Source organism: Ailuropoda melanoleuca, chromosome 12 (assembly GCF_002007445.2).
Source record: "Ailuropoda melanoleuca isolate Jingjing chromosome 12, ASM200744v2, whole genome shotgun sequence".
Lineage (NCBI taxonomy): Eukaryota > Metazoa > Chordata > Mammalia > Carnivora > Ursidae > Ailuropoda > Ailuropoda melanoleuca.
The window spans coordinates 6,904,496-6,918,763 of NC_048229.1; the positions used below are offsets into that span (position 1 = coordinate 6,904,496).

At 46.8% G+C, this 14,268-nt stretch overlaps 1 protein-coding gene across 2 annotated transcripts in view; it reads right to left on the minus strand.

Annotated features, from left to right (window-relative positions):
• CFAP251 (cilia and flagella associated protein 251) overlaps positions 1–14,268 on the minus strand; it is a 65,413-nt gene that overhangs the window by 15,531 nt on the left and 35,614 nt on the right. For both annotated transcript variants that reach the window (XM_034672333.1, XM_034672332.1), the window contains 4 exons: positions 11,098–11,212; positions 10,313–10,476; positions 6,211–6,301; positions 5,858–6,001 (listed from right to left, as the gene is read on the minus strand). In XM_034672333.1, the coding sequence (XP_034528224.1) occupies positions 5,858–6,001; positions 6,211–6,301; positions 10,313–10,476; positions 11,098–11,212 (514 nt within the window). The remainder of the gene's footprint in view (positions 1–5,857; positions 6,002–6,210; positions 6,302–10,312; positions 10,477–11,097; positions 11,213–14,268) is intronic.

Below are 14,268 nucleotides of genomic sequence, written 5' to 3' on the forward strand. Positions count from 1 at the left end.
AGGGAGGGAGAGAGAGAGAGAGAGAGAAAGAGAGAAAGAAAGAAAGAAAGAAAGAAAGAAAGAAAGAAAGAAAGAAAGAAAGAAAGAAAATAGAAAGAAAGAAAAAGAAAAGAAACCTCTTTTAAAAAAATCCTGAATGAGAAGACTGCTATCAGTTTGATGAATTTCAGTCACTTATGCAAAGTGCCTTTACCAGATGCGTCAAGGAAATAATGAACTGGTTTTAGAAAGGAAATTGTGAACAAAGAACCACACCGAGGAGCATTCGCTTAAAGGCCTTCTACAATCACACGCCCAGAGATGAGGACATGATGATGAAGGCAATGATACTGGACGGTATTTCCCAACATTTGACACTGGCCACGTCCTGTGCGAAACAGATGCTCACTTACTCTTCAGTCACCCCAGGAGGCGGGTGCTACTATCATCCCCACTTTACAGATGAGGAAACAGACACTTGGAGAAGTCCAGGAACTCGACCAAATCGCCCAGCTGGCAAGTGGTTCCAGGTGGGGCTGGCCCCAGAGCCACCTGACCCGGGAGGCACTGCCTCCCTGCATGGACGGCTTGAACCTACCACCTTGAGAGAGGCACCTGAGGCCTGCCCACAGCACACGTGTGACGGCGAACCTGGGACACCCACAGGGGGTGGAAGAGGACCCTCTCCCCGGCCAGGTGACAAAGTAAGGGACGCCTCAGTTCCAGAGGCCTCCCCGTGAAGTAAGGGTGTGCGGGACCTGCTTCAGAACAGGCCGAGGGTGGACAGGAAGTTGGTGGGTCCGGATGTAACAGGAGTTGATAATTGTTGAAGTTGACTGATGGGTACACAACAGTTTATTACACTATTTTCTCTGCTTTTGTCAGTGTTTGGAATTTTCCAAGATAAAAAGTTAAAAATAAGTAAAAGAGGGGCCGTCTCGTCAACCTCTTAAACAGAACATGCCGTGTTGACAGGAAATACCAAAGTGAGAAGACGGGCTAATAAGTACCTAGTCTGTGTGACACAGGGTGGGGCGCTCCTTGGACCCACGTCCTTCAGTTCTCGTGGCAACGCTAGGAGGCGCGAGCTACTTCCAGCCTCATCTGACAGATGAGGTCACAGGAATTCAGACTATAGTTGAAATGACTTGCTAAGGGAGCAGCTAGGTCAGCCAGGTTCTGAGTCCCTGCACTTCCTACCAACATATGCTTTCTTCCCCTTCTTCGGTCAGGAAGTACTAGGCGTTATGTCAGCCAGTCACCCCAAGAAGATGGGGATTAACTTAAGATCAATGTTTGAGAAAAAAAGGAGAAGATGAACCACAGATACAATAAAGAAGATGAAATGTGGTGGGGTGGAGGGGAGAACCCGGGTGAGAAGTCAAAGGCAATACTTCCAAAGTGAGATGAGAAAGAGGTGTCCATAATCAGTGCAGTTGGGGGATATTGTCCGCATGTACACCTCACTTCAAGACTCCCAAAGTCCAGTAACCTCCTAAAGCCTCATAATCGTGGACGCGTTTTTTTTTTTTTTTCCTATGCAGAATTCCATTTGGAGCCCACTCCTGCTGCCCCAGGGTCCTCATGGTCAAGGTGGCTGACCCTGACTCTGATTCCAGGGAGGGGGAGCACGGGAGCATCCTGAGTAGCTCCTGCCCCGAGGACAGTGGTGAGGAGGCTGGGGGCAGTGACCGAGGCTCTGGAGTTGTGCCCACTGAACAGGGGCCCAGGGACCCTTTGAGACGGAAGGCAACACGGAGGAAGGTGAGGCCCAGGGAGAAGGATGCTTCCTGGTGGCAGCATGAGGGCCTAGATTAAGTTATACCGGGCATTATCTCTACCTCTAGACTTGGAATCCTAGGAGCCAAAAACTAGTTTGCATTAGGTTTCAGTAACCTGTAACCAAAGGAGAGTCCTGACTAATGATGCTATTTCACTTTGTCTAAAGCTTCCTTGAGCATGAGTGGCCCCGGTAAGCACCTCGTGGGGCCAGTGTTCCAAGGCAGGGGTTTACAACCCTGGGAGGGGGGGAAATGCAGACTCCCAGGCCCCACACTTGGAGATTCTGACTGGCTCAGTCCAGGATGGGCCCAGGAATCTGCTCTCTTTAAGTGCTCCAGGTACTTCTCATGCAGTTTGCCAGTTTGGGAACTGGCCGTTCTAAGGAACGTGCTTTGGAAATACAGCTCTCAGGAAAGCTTTTTTTTTTTTTTTTTTTAAGATTTTATTTATTTATTTGACAGAGACAGAGACAGCCAGCGAGAGAGGGAACACAAGCAGGGGGAGTGGGAGAGGAAGAAGCAGGCTCATAGCAGAAGAGCCTGATGTGGGGCTCGATCCCATAACACCGGGATCACGCCCTGAGCCGAAGGCAGACGCTTAACCGCTGTGCCACCCAGGCGCCCCTTTCAGGAACGCTTTTATGTGGGCTGCACAAACTTTCTCCATAGTCACTTCCATTTCTGGGCATGTACTTTTACAAAATGTACACTGGTCAAAAGACCTTTTGAGGAGCTTAGGATACCCGCTGTGCTGGAGGTACTCATTCAAGTCTCTGCACGGGTCTCTGGGCTCTCAGAGCTCATTTTTCCAGATGCTATTTGGAGAATAAAAGTCACCTTCCGGTCATACCCAGAGTACACAAAAACAGGTGGTTCTAGGTGGGCCAGGAGAAATAACTGGGATCACAGCTCATATCCCTAAAATGCACCCACCCAGCAATGTGGGCACCACATCTTAGCTGGGTTTCAGGCCTTCTGTATGCCTGATGGTGGGCTGCGAAATGCTACATTTTTGGAAAGCTGTTTGGCAGCAGAGCCTTGAAGTTCCTATTCTCTGACCCAGTAATTCTATTTCTAGGACTCGGGGACTGGAAAATAATCAGAGGAGTATGTGGAAACTATATACAGAGATGCTCATCACAGCCATGTCTCAGACAGCCAAACACTTCAGACAACCTATGTGTCTGTCAGCTGGGGACTGGTTCAGTTAAGCACATAGCCTCTAAAAATCATGGTGTCTGCCTCAAACCAAAAAGCTTCTGCGCAGCAAAAGGAAATTAACAAAATGAAAAGGTGACCTACAGGATGAGAGAAAATATTTGCAAACCACATAGCTAATAAGAGGTTGCTATCTAAAATACATAAGGAACTCATATAACCCAAAAGAAAAAAAATTTTAAACTGGGCCAAAGATCTGAATAAGCATTTTTCCAAAAAAGATATTCAACATTACTCATGTCAGGGAAATGGAAGTCAAGGCCGTTACAAACTACCACCTCCCTCCTGGAATGGCTATCCTCAAAGACAAAAGGGTAAGTGCTGGCAAGGATGTGGAGAAAAGCGGACTCTTATGCACTGCTGGTGGGTCTAAATAATGGAATATTACTCAGCCATAAAAAAGGAAAGAAATCCTGCCACTTAGGACAACATGAATGAAACTTGAAGGCATTACGCTAAGTGAAATCAGTCAGACAGAGAAAGACATGTATGTGGAATCTAAAAAACTCCAAACTCACAGAAGCAGAAAACAGACAGTGGTTGCCAGGGTACAAACTTCCAGTGTATGTTGAAAAAGTCCTGGAGAATATTAGGTACAACATGGTGACTACAGTTACTATATACTGTAGTGTATATTTGAAAGCTGCTAGAAAGTAGATTTTAGAAGCTCTCACCAAGAGCCCAAATGTCCACCGACTGATGAAGGGATAAAGAAGATGTGGTTTATATATACACAATGGAATATTACTCAGCCATCAAAAAGAAGGAAATCTTGACATTTGCAAAGACATGGATGGAGCTATAGTGTATTATCCTAAGTGAAATAAGTCAGAGACAAATACCGTATGATTTTACTCACATGTGGAAATTTAAGAAACAAAACAGATGAACATATGGGAAGGAAAAGAGAGAGAGAGAGAGAGAGAGAGAGAAGGAAACAAATCATAAGAGACTCTTCATGGTAGAGGACAAACTAAGGGTTGATAGAGGGAGGTGGGCGGAGGATGGGTAGATGGGGGATGGGCAGATGGGGGATGGGCAATAAGGAGGGCACCTGTTGTGATAAGCACTGGGTGTTGTATGTAAGTGATGAATCACTGAATTCTACTCCTGAAGCCAATATTATACTGTATGTTAACTAACTAGAATTTAGATAAAAATTTTAAAAATAAACAAATAAATAAAAGTTCTCACATTCAAAAAAATTGTAACCATGTGAGGTGATGGATATGGTAACGAACCTTATTGTGGTAACTGTTTTGCAGCAATACATATATGAAATCACTACACTGTACACCTTAAACTATATAAGGTTATATGTCAATTATATCTCAATAAAGCTGGGGGAAAAAAGTATATTGTCAGGGAATTTTTACCACCATGCTCACAAAACAATAGCTACTGAGGGGGCGCCTGGGTGGCACAGCGGTTAAGCGTCTGCCTTCAGCTCAGGGCGTGATCCCGGCGTTATGGGATCGAGCCCCACATCAGGCTCCTCCGCTTTGAGCCTGCTTCTTCCTCTCCCACTCCCCCTGCTTTGTTCCCTCTCTCGCTGGCTGTCTCTATCTCTGTCGAATAAATAAATAAAATCTTAAATAAAAAAAATAGTTACTGAGGATGTTGATATAAATATATACATATATACATATATAAACCTATATATACCCACAAATCCTTACATCAATGCATCCATATATACTCTGTAAACGGTTGATATACATGGACATATACACATATATGCCATATAATGCCAATTTTTTGTTAAAAAATATAGATGTATCTATATCCATATATAAAACAATAGAAGGAACTCCATCAAAATGTTAACAGTTATTATCTCTGAGTAATTTCTCTTTCTTCCTTATAGTTCTATTTGCTAAATCAGAAAAAGTTATAAAATTAAGATATGTCCTTTGAAAATCATGGGGCACCTAAGTGACTCAGTTGGTTAAGTGTCTGCCTTCAGCACCAGTCATGATCCCATGGTCCTGGGATTGAGCCCGTGTTGGACTCGCTACTCAGTGGGGAGCCTGTTTCTCCCTGTGCCCCCCCCATCCATGCTCGCTCTCTTGCTCTGCTCTCTCTCTTTCAAATAAATAATCTTTTTTAAAAAATCATGTTTCAGAGAATTATTAATAAATGCAAAATGGTTATAACATCAAGTGGAAATATAGGATAAAATATATATTCAACAAGGTACCAATCAGTTTTTTAAAATTTTATATAACTGTTACATCTGTGTAGTGGGATTATAAGTAATTATGTTCTTCATTCCACTTGTGTACCTCTTCCAAACTTTCCACAGTGAAAATGTGTTAACATTTCGAGTCTGAAGGAAAACCCGGTCAATTGCATTGTGATCCAGGGTCTCTAGGAACACCCTTTTCCCTGCAGTGCTTCTGGTCCCTGGGAGCCCCTCACAGCTGGGCCTGTTTTGTGAGGGTCATGAGGACTGATGGCTTCTTCTGAGCCCCACAGCCCAGAATGACCACCCACCTCCCAGTGGCGCCCCATTCACACCAGCCGGTCAACAGTAGCTGCACACTGAACATCACCCCAATACCACCCATTCACTGAGCTTTCCCTATGCGACCGGCCCTGCTTCGCAGGCATTCATCTCCTTGAGCTCAGTGAGGGCCAGTCTAATTCCAAGACCCAAGCTCTTACCAGTAGTAGACTCCAGTAAGGAATAAGACCTTCAGGAAAGCTCCATGGTAAGTGTTTCTAAGGAGCGTGTCTCATATGCTCAGAGCCTTCTTTCTGATCCATTTATGTAAGAATAATGTTAAAATTTTTACTTTGACCTATAATTATTGTTCCCAGAGGTTGTTTTCATAAATAACAGATCCCACTGCCGTTCTTGTTTTCCTTCTACCTACCTTTTCTTCCGATGGGTAAAAGCCAATTGCTCTCATGACAAAAGGAAGCTCTGACAGGCAAATGTGTTCCGCCACCTTTCTGGTCTCCATTGTATCAATACCTTGACTACGGAGCTGAGAATAGTAAAAATAGTCTTCCAGCTCCTACGTGGAAATAAAATGGAAACACAACACACATTTTGGCTTCAGTCTAAAGCATCCATTAGGACACCAAGGACATTTTCTAGAAAGTACATTTTGAGCTCAGTGGGGAAAAGAGCTTTGGAAAAAAAAGAGAAGGCTCACCCCAGGCACATTTGTTTTACAAACTTAACTAGATGTTACCAGCAACTGTTTACTCTGAGGACAATTACCCTGTAGAATTTTCCTTCCCTGCCACCAGCTACCAGACCATAGAACGGGGTCAAGTCTTCACCCCCAAGAGAAACGGCTGCCTCCAGAGCACTAGGACAATAACAGAAACATCACTGTTAGAAGGCGCGCACGCGTGAGCGCAGGTTGGCCGGCATTGCCTGGCCTTGCAGACCTCTGCAGGATATTACAGCGCCCATACAATCAGGGGTTCTATAAACCTGTTCAGAAAATTCCCTACAAAATGAAGCTGAAAACGAAAAATTCCATCTCCATGTGGAATCTGGTGGTACAGGGCACCTGCCTTAATGACAGTGATATTCTCTCACTGATGACAGGGCAGGCGCTTGGCAATTTGTCTGCAGTCTTTGGGGAACACGCCTCTCCTGGGGGGGGAGGGGGGAGGGCTCCCGTGTGCTGGAACCACAGTGCTCCCCAGCAGCACAGCTTCACTAGTAATGTGAAATCTGCATACGACCAGAGCCAAGAACCGGGATAAGTGCAGGTACACTGCCAACACTAATTGCTTCCATAAAAACTCCAGAGGCCACCAGGGACCCATGCCAGTCAGATAAAAATAACCCTCTGCTCTCTAACACGGGGTCAGGCTTTCTAAAAATAGGCACTGTAAATGGTAAGAAAACCTACTTTTTATATGAGACTGACTTTGCCCCGTACAATATACCCATAATACAAAATCCTCGTAATAATCCACTAACTGGATTTCTGCTAATCAGGCCATTAGCCTCTTGGTGGATTATTAAAACACACTTCAGTGTAGACCACAGTGGGGAAGTGGTTAAGTACCCAGAATCTGGAGTCAAAGGGACATGCATGTGAGTCTTGGGCCTGCCACTTGTAAGTGATATGATCACGGATGAGTAACAACTTCCCTGGGCTCAGTTTCCTCATTTGTAGAATGGGAATGATTACAGGTCTGCTCACAGGGTTGTTGTGGAAATGGAGCGAAGCCACATAAAGGGCTGGACACGAAGCCCTCTGTTGTTCTCCTGTGATGAGTGTTTGTTAAGGTGGGCTGTTGAATCAGAAAGACCTGGATGTGAATCCCAGCCCCAGTGCGTGGGAGGGTCCTTTAACACCTGGGAGCTAGTACTTTTCCAGACACATGGGGAGTCCCTGCCTTCCAGGATGGCTGTGAGATGAAATCAGACAATGCATGGAAAGCGGTCAGCGTAGGGCCTGGGCCAGAGAAGTTCAGTACAAGGTAGTTAGGGTTATTCTTCTCTGTTGAGCTGGGTATCAATACCCACCTAGGACTCTCTTCAGAGAATCAGCCACAAGACCGCCTTGGCCCTCTTGTTGGGGCCCTGCATAAGCAGCCTGAGCTGGGGTCTGGGGGTGCTGGTGTGTTCTCCAAGTGGGTTTGAGGCCCCTCTATGGCAGGGACCAGGCTTCACCCAGCTCTCTCTCAGCTCTGATATCAGCCATCAAGGCAGGTGTCTAGGTGAGAGGACTCCCTCTGTGGCCTCCAGGCCTTGCCCAGGCCCAGTCCCGACAGCCTCAGTGGGAGGCCATTTTTAGCCACATGGCTCTGTAGCAGGGCCAGTTGAAGGCCAGAAGTGACACAGAGGAGCCCATCACTACCAGGAGAGCCTGGGAATGACTCACAAGAGTTCTGGATGCCCTGGGAACAGCTCTCTGGCAGTCAGGATTGTCCTATGTCTCCTGCTTCCTGGCCACTGCCAACGGACCTGAGAGAGCCAGAGACACAGGACTAGAGTGGTCCAACCACAGCCAGGGAAAGAGACCCACTGTCTCTGCGGTGAGAGCTCCAGCTTGTGGGATCTGAGGACTGTCAGTGGCCATGGTCGCACTGGGCGACGAAATCCAATTGGGCCGAGAATGAAGCCAATAGCACAGCCGGGCAGAGAGTGAATGCTGAGTGCACGCCATCCCTTCTCTTCCTGCAGTGGGGACCTGAGATGCCCATGACCGTCTTGTGAATTCCCCTGTGTGTTTAAGCTGGGTTTCTAATGCTTGCAACAAAAAAAGAGGGTTATTAGGGCACAAAGGAGAAGTGTATTTATTGAAAACCTACTGTGTGCCAAAACATACAGACAGTACTTCTGGGAAATGAGCTCAATCAGGAGAAGCAGCAAATACTGTAACACACAGTAAGTGCTCAGCAAATAGTAAGCACATAGTAAGTGTTCACAAATGCTCCCCAGCGGTGGAGGCAGGGGGAGGAACAGCAATAGTGGTAAACTTTACTCTCGAAACGGTGATGATATTCCCATTTAACAGATGGAGAAACTGAGACTCAGAAGTTAAGGGACTAGCCTGAGGTCATACAGCAAGTAGGCAGGCAAGGTGGTATTTGAATCTGGGTCTTTCTGCTCTCGTCTGAGCACGGCAGCAGGACTAGAGGTGGGTGTGAGGTTGAGCATCAAAAAGTAATGGGGGGCAAGGGGAGGAGAAGGGGGGCATGCCAGCACAGATGGGGCAAAGGCTGAGTATGTGTGGACTGAACCCTAGGAGAAGATGCCAGGGAGGAAGGGGTACACCCGGAGAAGGTCCACGTGCCACAGGGATAGTATCTGGGCCCAGGAGCACACCGAAGAAAATCGTGGAATGTGAGAGGACTCAGCATCTTAATTTCACTCTACGACTCACCGCCGGTAGACCAGCGGGGAATTTTGTTTGTTTACTTGTTTAGGGTTGTTACATTTCTTCCTATTAGTGAAGCACTGAACATATTAAGACACCAGAAGCAGCAATGAAGTGCTAATTAGTTTATAATGATCCTTTGTCCCCACAACAGATTAAATTGAAATTCTCAGAAGCCTGGACTCTGGCCAGGCCCAGGAAAGCCATGGGAAAGCGGGCGCCTTTTTTTTCCCTTTAATCTCTACCATGATTATGGAGAAGAGGACAAATATGAAAAGGAAGAGGTTTTATTCGGTCCCCAGGGTGTCGCTTGCTCCCACCGCTCCAGGTGACAGTCTAGCTGTCCAGGAATCAAGCAGCTCATTCTGGGCACACAACCGGGAAGTGCTTTTCAATGTGAGAGCTCACCTCCAGCTTCTGAATCCCCAAATTCCCAAGATCTGCCCTCTTAGCTGAAGGCAGAGGTGAAGGTCAGAGTTGCAACTGCAGTCTGAAACCAGTGTGGACCCAAAGCAAATTTACCTGCCTATTTCTGCTCCTCTTCAGGTTAAGAGAAGAAGTTTCGATGTCTGCCGTAAGAGAGACGTGCACTTGGCACATGAATCGAAGGAAGGAAGGTGCCTCCGAGCTGTCCGTACCCAGCTCGAGTGTGGCGCTGCCAGGCAGGAGGCTGTCTACGAGGCAGGGGCTGGGAGAAGGTGCTCAGGGATGGGAACTGGCTCTGCCCTGTGGCAGCTCACTGAGTTTGGGTAGATGAGAGGATTGCTGTAGTATTTGCCCCACTTTTTAGTAAGGCTCTTTAGTAAGGCCTTCATAACGAAGAATGGAAGAGAGGAAATAGTTACTGTATTTAGCCCTAGCTCTGTGCTATTCAATCCTTATGAGGATCCTATAAAAGTCCCTATTATTATCCTCCTTTCCCCCCATTTCACAGACAAGGAATCTAAAGATCAGAGATGTTAAGAAACAGCCCTAGGCCTCAGGGCCAGCAGAAAGGAGGCTGCACATCCAAACTCTGTGACCTCGGAGTCCGAGTGCTCTGCGATGCTCAGCCCTGGACCTCTCCAGCCTCACCTAAGGCAGACAGTCTCAGCTCAGGGCAGGTGGGTGAGAGGAGCAGACTGGAAACACACGTTCCAAAGAATACTCTCACTATTGCTGTTAACACAGGCTTCGGAGATTTGGGCAAGATCTTTCTAGCTGGTGTGAATTTGCAGATGACAGAGTGGTTAGTATTTTAGGGACCGCACGTGAACAAGGTGGAATCACACGGCCTTCGCTGCAAATCCCATTGGTCCCTGAAGCAGAGCAGTATGCTTTTGTCTGCACACGGGTATAGACAGATATCATGGGGAACAACCCGAAGGCCGGGCCTGCAGTAGGGGCTTAACACCCATCTGCTGAGGCTGGTTAAAAAACGAGAGTTTACAGTTGACACCTTCCTTGTGGGGCTGAGCTTCTCGCCTCATCACGTACCTTAAGTTGATTTCCCACTGCACCACCGATCGATCCTGTCCTCCAGCCGTGAAGGCATAGCAGCCGTCATAGGAAAGGGCCATTCCCGCCACCCCGCTGGGGTGGCATATAATAGCGGATGTCTTGTGTGGATTGCCATCAACTGGTAAGATCTGAAGGCCAACCTAGAGAGGAATATGTCATTGGAAATTCAGATTCGGATAACTGGGCCCCAGGCTCGGGCCTGACATACTCGCATGTCACCTCCAGGGCTGTTTACTGGAAGGACCTGTGTGGCTGGAATCATCTCAGTGTGTGAGAGCCCCATTTCCTGGGGCTGGGGGTTTGCACGCACACTGACCTCTGCGGGGTGGCCCCTTAGGAGAGAAACACAGGAAGGAAGGTTTCACCCGTCTTCCTAGTCAGGCGTCCAAGGTTTTCCAGAATAATTCTGGAATCCTATGATGCTGTGCTTTTCGATAGATTCTTTATTAAATGCAGAACTAAATGTAACTAGTCTGCATGTCTTTATAAGACTTTTCCATGTAAATAAATCGGAAAGAAAAAATCCTTTGGTGACACGTATCTTCCTGGAGTACAGAAAGTGCAGTAACTCTGCTCACAAATGCTTCCTAAGACCCAATTTTCATTCATTTATGGCAATTTTCAGTATCACTGTGGACCGGGATGAAGTCGCTGGGCTTGGCTCTGACACCCAGCATCCTGGAGTCTGATGCTACTTGGGGCTGACTGCTACCCACACCACACAGAGTCGTCCCCCAGAGGCCGACAGCAAAGGCTGATACCTTGTCTCTGTTAATAAATGCCATGTAACGCTTCTGCAGTTCCAAAGTGCTTTTCACTGGGAGCATCTGTATCTGCTCAATGGGAGAACCAAAAACCGGCCCAAGAAGTGTCTTTCTGCATGAGGAGAAAAAAAAAAATTTTTTTGAATTCCACAAATCTGAACGTAGGTTTCATGACTAGCTACCTTTCATGATACTATACACATTTTGCATTCCCAATTTCCTGTCCTGTCACTTATCGAAGAGCCTCTCTCTCAACCACTAGCTAACAGCTGCCATAAATAAGGGGCAACAGCTCCAAACAGTAAATGCTCCAGGGAAAGTCTGATTGTGAAGAATGCTTTTGGTGGAGGCTCTGACTTTCCTCCTTGACAGCTGAGTGAAGGGAACATTATGCCTCAAGAATGTGTACGGGAACAAGGGACGAGAAAAATGCGGTAAGGAAGTGACATGCGTTGGCGGAATATAGGGAGACACCCCTTCCCCAGTGGCAGGCCAAGAGATCAGAACGAGGTGCCATCTGTGGCTCCAGACACCAACAGACAGGTCTTCCAGTGCCACACACAGACTCCAACACACTGCCCATGAATCAGATGGTGGTGACTCGTGCCCCAGCAACAGTCAGACTTCTTTAACTCAGACTCTGTTAAGAATCTGATCTGAGGGGTGCCTGGGTGGCTCAGTCGTTAAGTGTCTGCCTTCGGCTCAGGGCGTGATCCCAGGGTCCTGGGATCGAGCCCCACATCAGGCTCCTCCGCTGGGAGCCTGCTTCTTCCTCTTCCACTCCCCCTGCCTGTGTTCCCTCTCTCGCTGGCTGTCTCTCTGTCAAATAAATAAATAAAATCTTTAAAAAAGAAAAAAAAAAAAAAGAATCTGATCTGAGGTGAGATTCTGGGACATGACCCTGAGCCCAGAGCAGTACTTTCCTGAAGCTAGCAAAACAGGAGCTCCAGGACCCCAGGCTCACCCAGGCACCTTCTGAGGCCTCGGAGGAGTCCTGCTGTGTTTTATTCTTAATTATGTATCCTTTTCCTTTTTAATAGGGCCCACAAAAGTGAACACACTGCACATCCCACAAAAGCTGGCTCTGCTCCTGTGTAAGGTCAGTAGCTATGGCAATCTTTTTATATGATAAGCCTCTCATTGTTTGCCTGTGTTTTCTCCATGTCTCCTGTACCCTGCCCGTGTCTGGTGGGGACAGCACACACTCCAGGTGTGTCCCCTGACTAAATGAAGCACAAAGCCATTAAACAGGACCTTCTGTGCCAGGCACTGTGTGAGGTGCTCAGGACACAGATGCGAGAGAGATTTGGTCACTGCCACCGAGCTCACAGCCTGAAGGGGATGACAGCATGGAAGCGGTGTGAGGGGAGAGGTGCGGGAACAAGTGAGTTCAGGGCTCGGAGACTGCTCTGAGGAGGGAGACGTGTGAGCTGGGTCTGCAGTGGTGAGTTGGGAAGATAGGGAATATGGAGGTGACAGACAATAGGGGCAAACACAGGTGGCGCAAGGGTGTGGGAAGTGGACTGCTGTTAGAAAACTGAAGAAAACGTAAGTGGACAGGAGCGGGAGGTGGAGGGCGGTGAGCTGAGCAAGGGGGCTGGGGCCAACTGTAAGGGTGCCACGGAGGCGGGGGGGGGGTCAGGTGAGTGATCCACGGTCAGGATCATACACATGGAGACTTAGGTGAGGTGTCAGAAATGCAAAAGGGCCACCTGAGGGATCAGGAACCAGCGAGCTGCAGGTTACCCTGACCAGAGATGTCCAAGGGCCTTCCCCAAGTATCACTGAGTGGACAGAGGCAGGGAGAGCATGGCTAGGGGCAGACTCTGGTTTGAATCCCGGCTCAGACCCTTAAAGAGTAGGAGAACATGGAACCGCCACATACTCCTGGTGGGAACGGGAGCTGGTGGCACTGCTTTGGAAAACAGACTGGAGGCTCCTCAAATGGTTAAGCAGAGTTACCTATGACGTGGCCTTTCCACTCTAGGTCTCTGCCCAAGAGAAATGAAGCAGGTGTCTACACAGAAACGTACACAGAAATGTAGCCCTGAACAGAGACCACCCAAATGTCCAACAACAGGTGAATGGATTCACAGGGTATGTCTATACAACGGAATATGATCCAGCCATAAAAAAGGAATGAAACACTGACACACACTACACCATGGACAAACTCTGAACACATCTTGCTGAGTGAAAGAAGCCAGACACAGAAGTCATATATTATATGATTCCACTTATATGAAATGTCCGGAATAGACAAATCCACAGAGACAGAACATAGCTTGGTGGTTGCCAGGGGTGGGGCAGGAGTGGGGGAAGGAGGGGAGGCAACAGGGAATGACTGCTAATAGGTACGTGGCTTGTTTTTGGGGTGATGGAAATGCTCTTGAATTAGTGGTGACGGTGGCACAACTTTGTGAATAGAGTAAAAATCACTGAAAAGGGGTAAATTTTATGATATGTAAATTACATCTTAATTTAAATTATAAATAAGAAAAAGGAAAAAAAAGTCAAACTATTCAGCTTCCCGTGCATCAGGTTCCTCACCAGTAAATAGGAACAACGACATGCCTTCCCCTGAGACCGTGGTGAACAGTAATATATACATAAAGCACTCAGAACAATTTCTGGAACATAGGAGGGGCCATGTAACTGTCACCTAGTGTTGTTAAACATATCTGACAATAAAGTTAATATCTTTTGCTTCTGATTGAAAAAGTATGACATACTCATTGTGAACAATTTCACACATTTAGACACACGTAAGATAAATAATCTACCTAGACCCCCACATCCCTTTAATCCCCAGGTAATCGCGGGTAACAGTTTGGTGTCTAGGACTTGAGAATTTCTTTTATATAGTCTAACCTATATAATTTTATGTGAAAAGTAGACAAATTGTAGAAATGTAATTTTATAGGAAAATGTGTTATATCTTGGAGATATTTCCATGTTACTACACAGAGAGCTTACTTTATCTTTTTTTTTTCTTTTCTAAAAGCAGCATCAAGTTTCAGTGTAGTGACGAGTCATCATTTAACTAATCTCCTATTAATGGACATCTGGATTGTTTCCATTTTTGAAAATATTTTCAAGCAAGACATCCTTTTACTTATGTCTTGGCATACTGTGAGCTACACTCCTAGACGTCAGAAGACATGATGT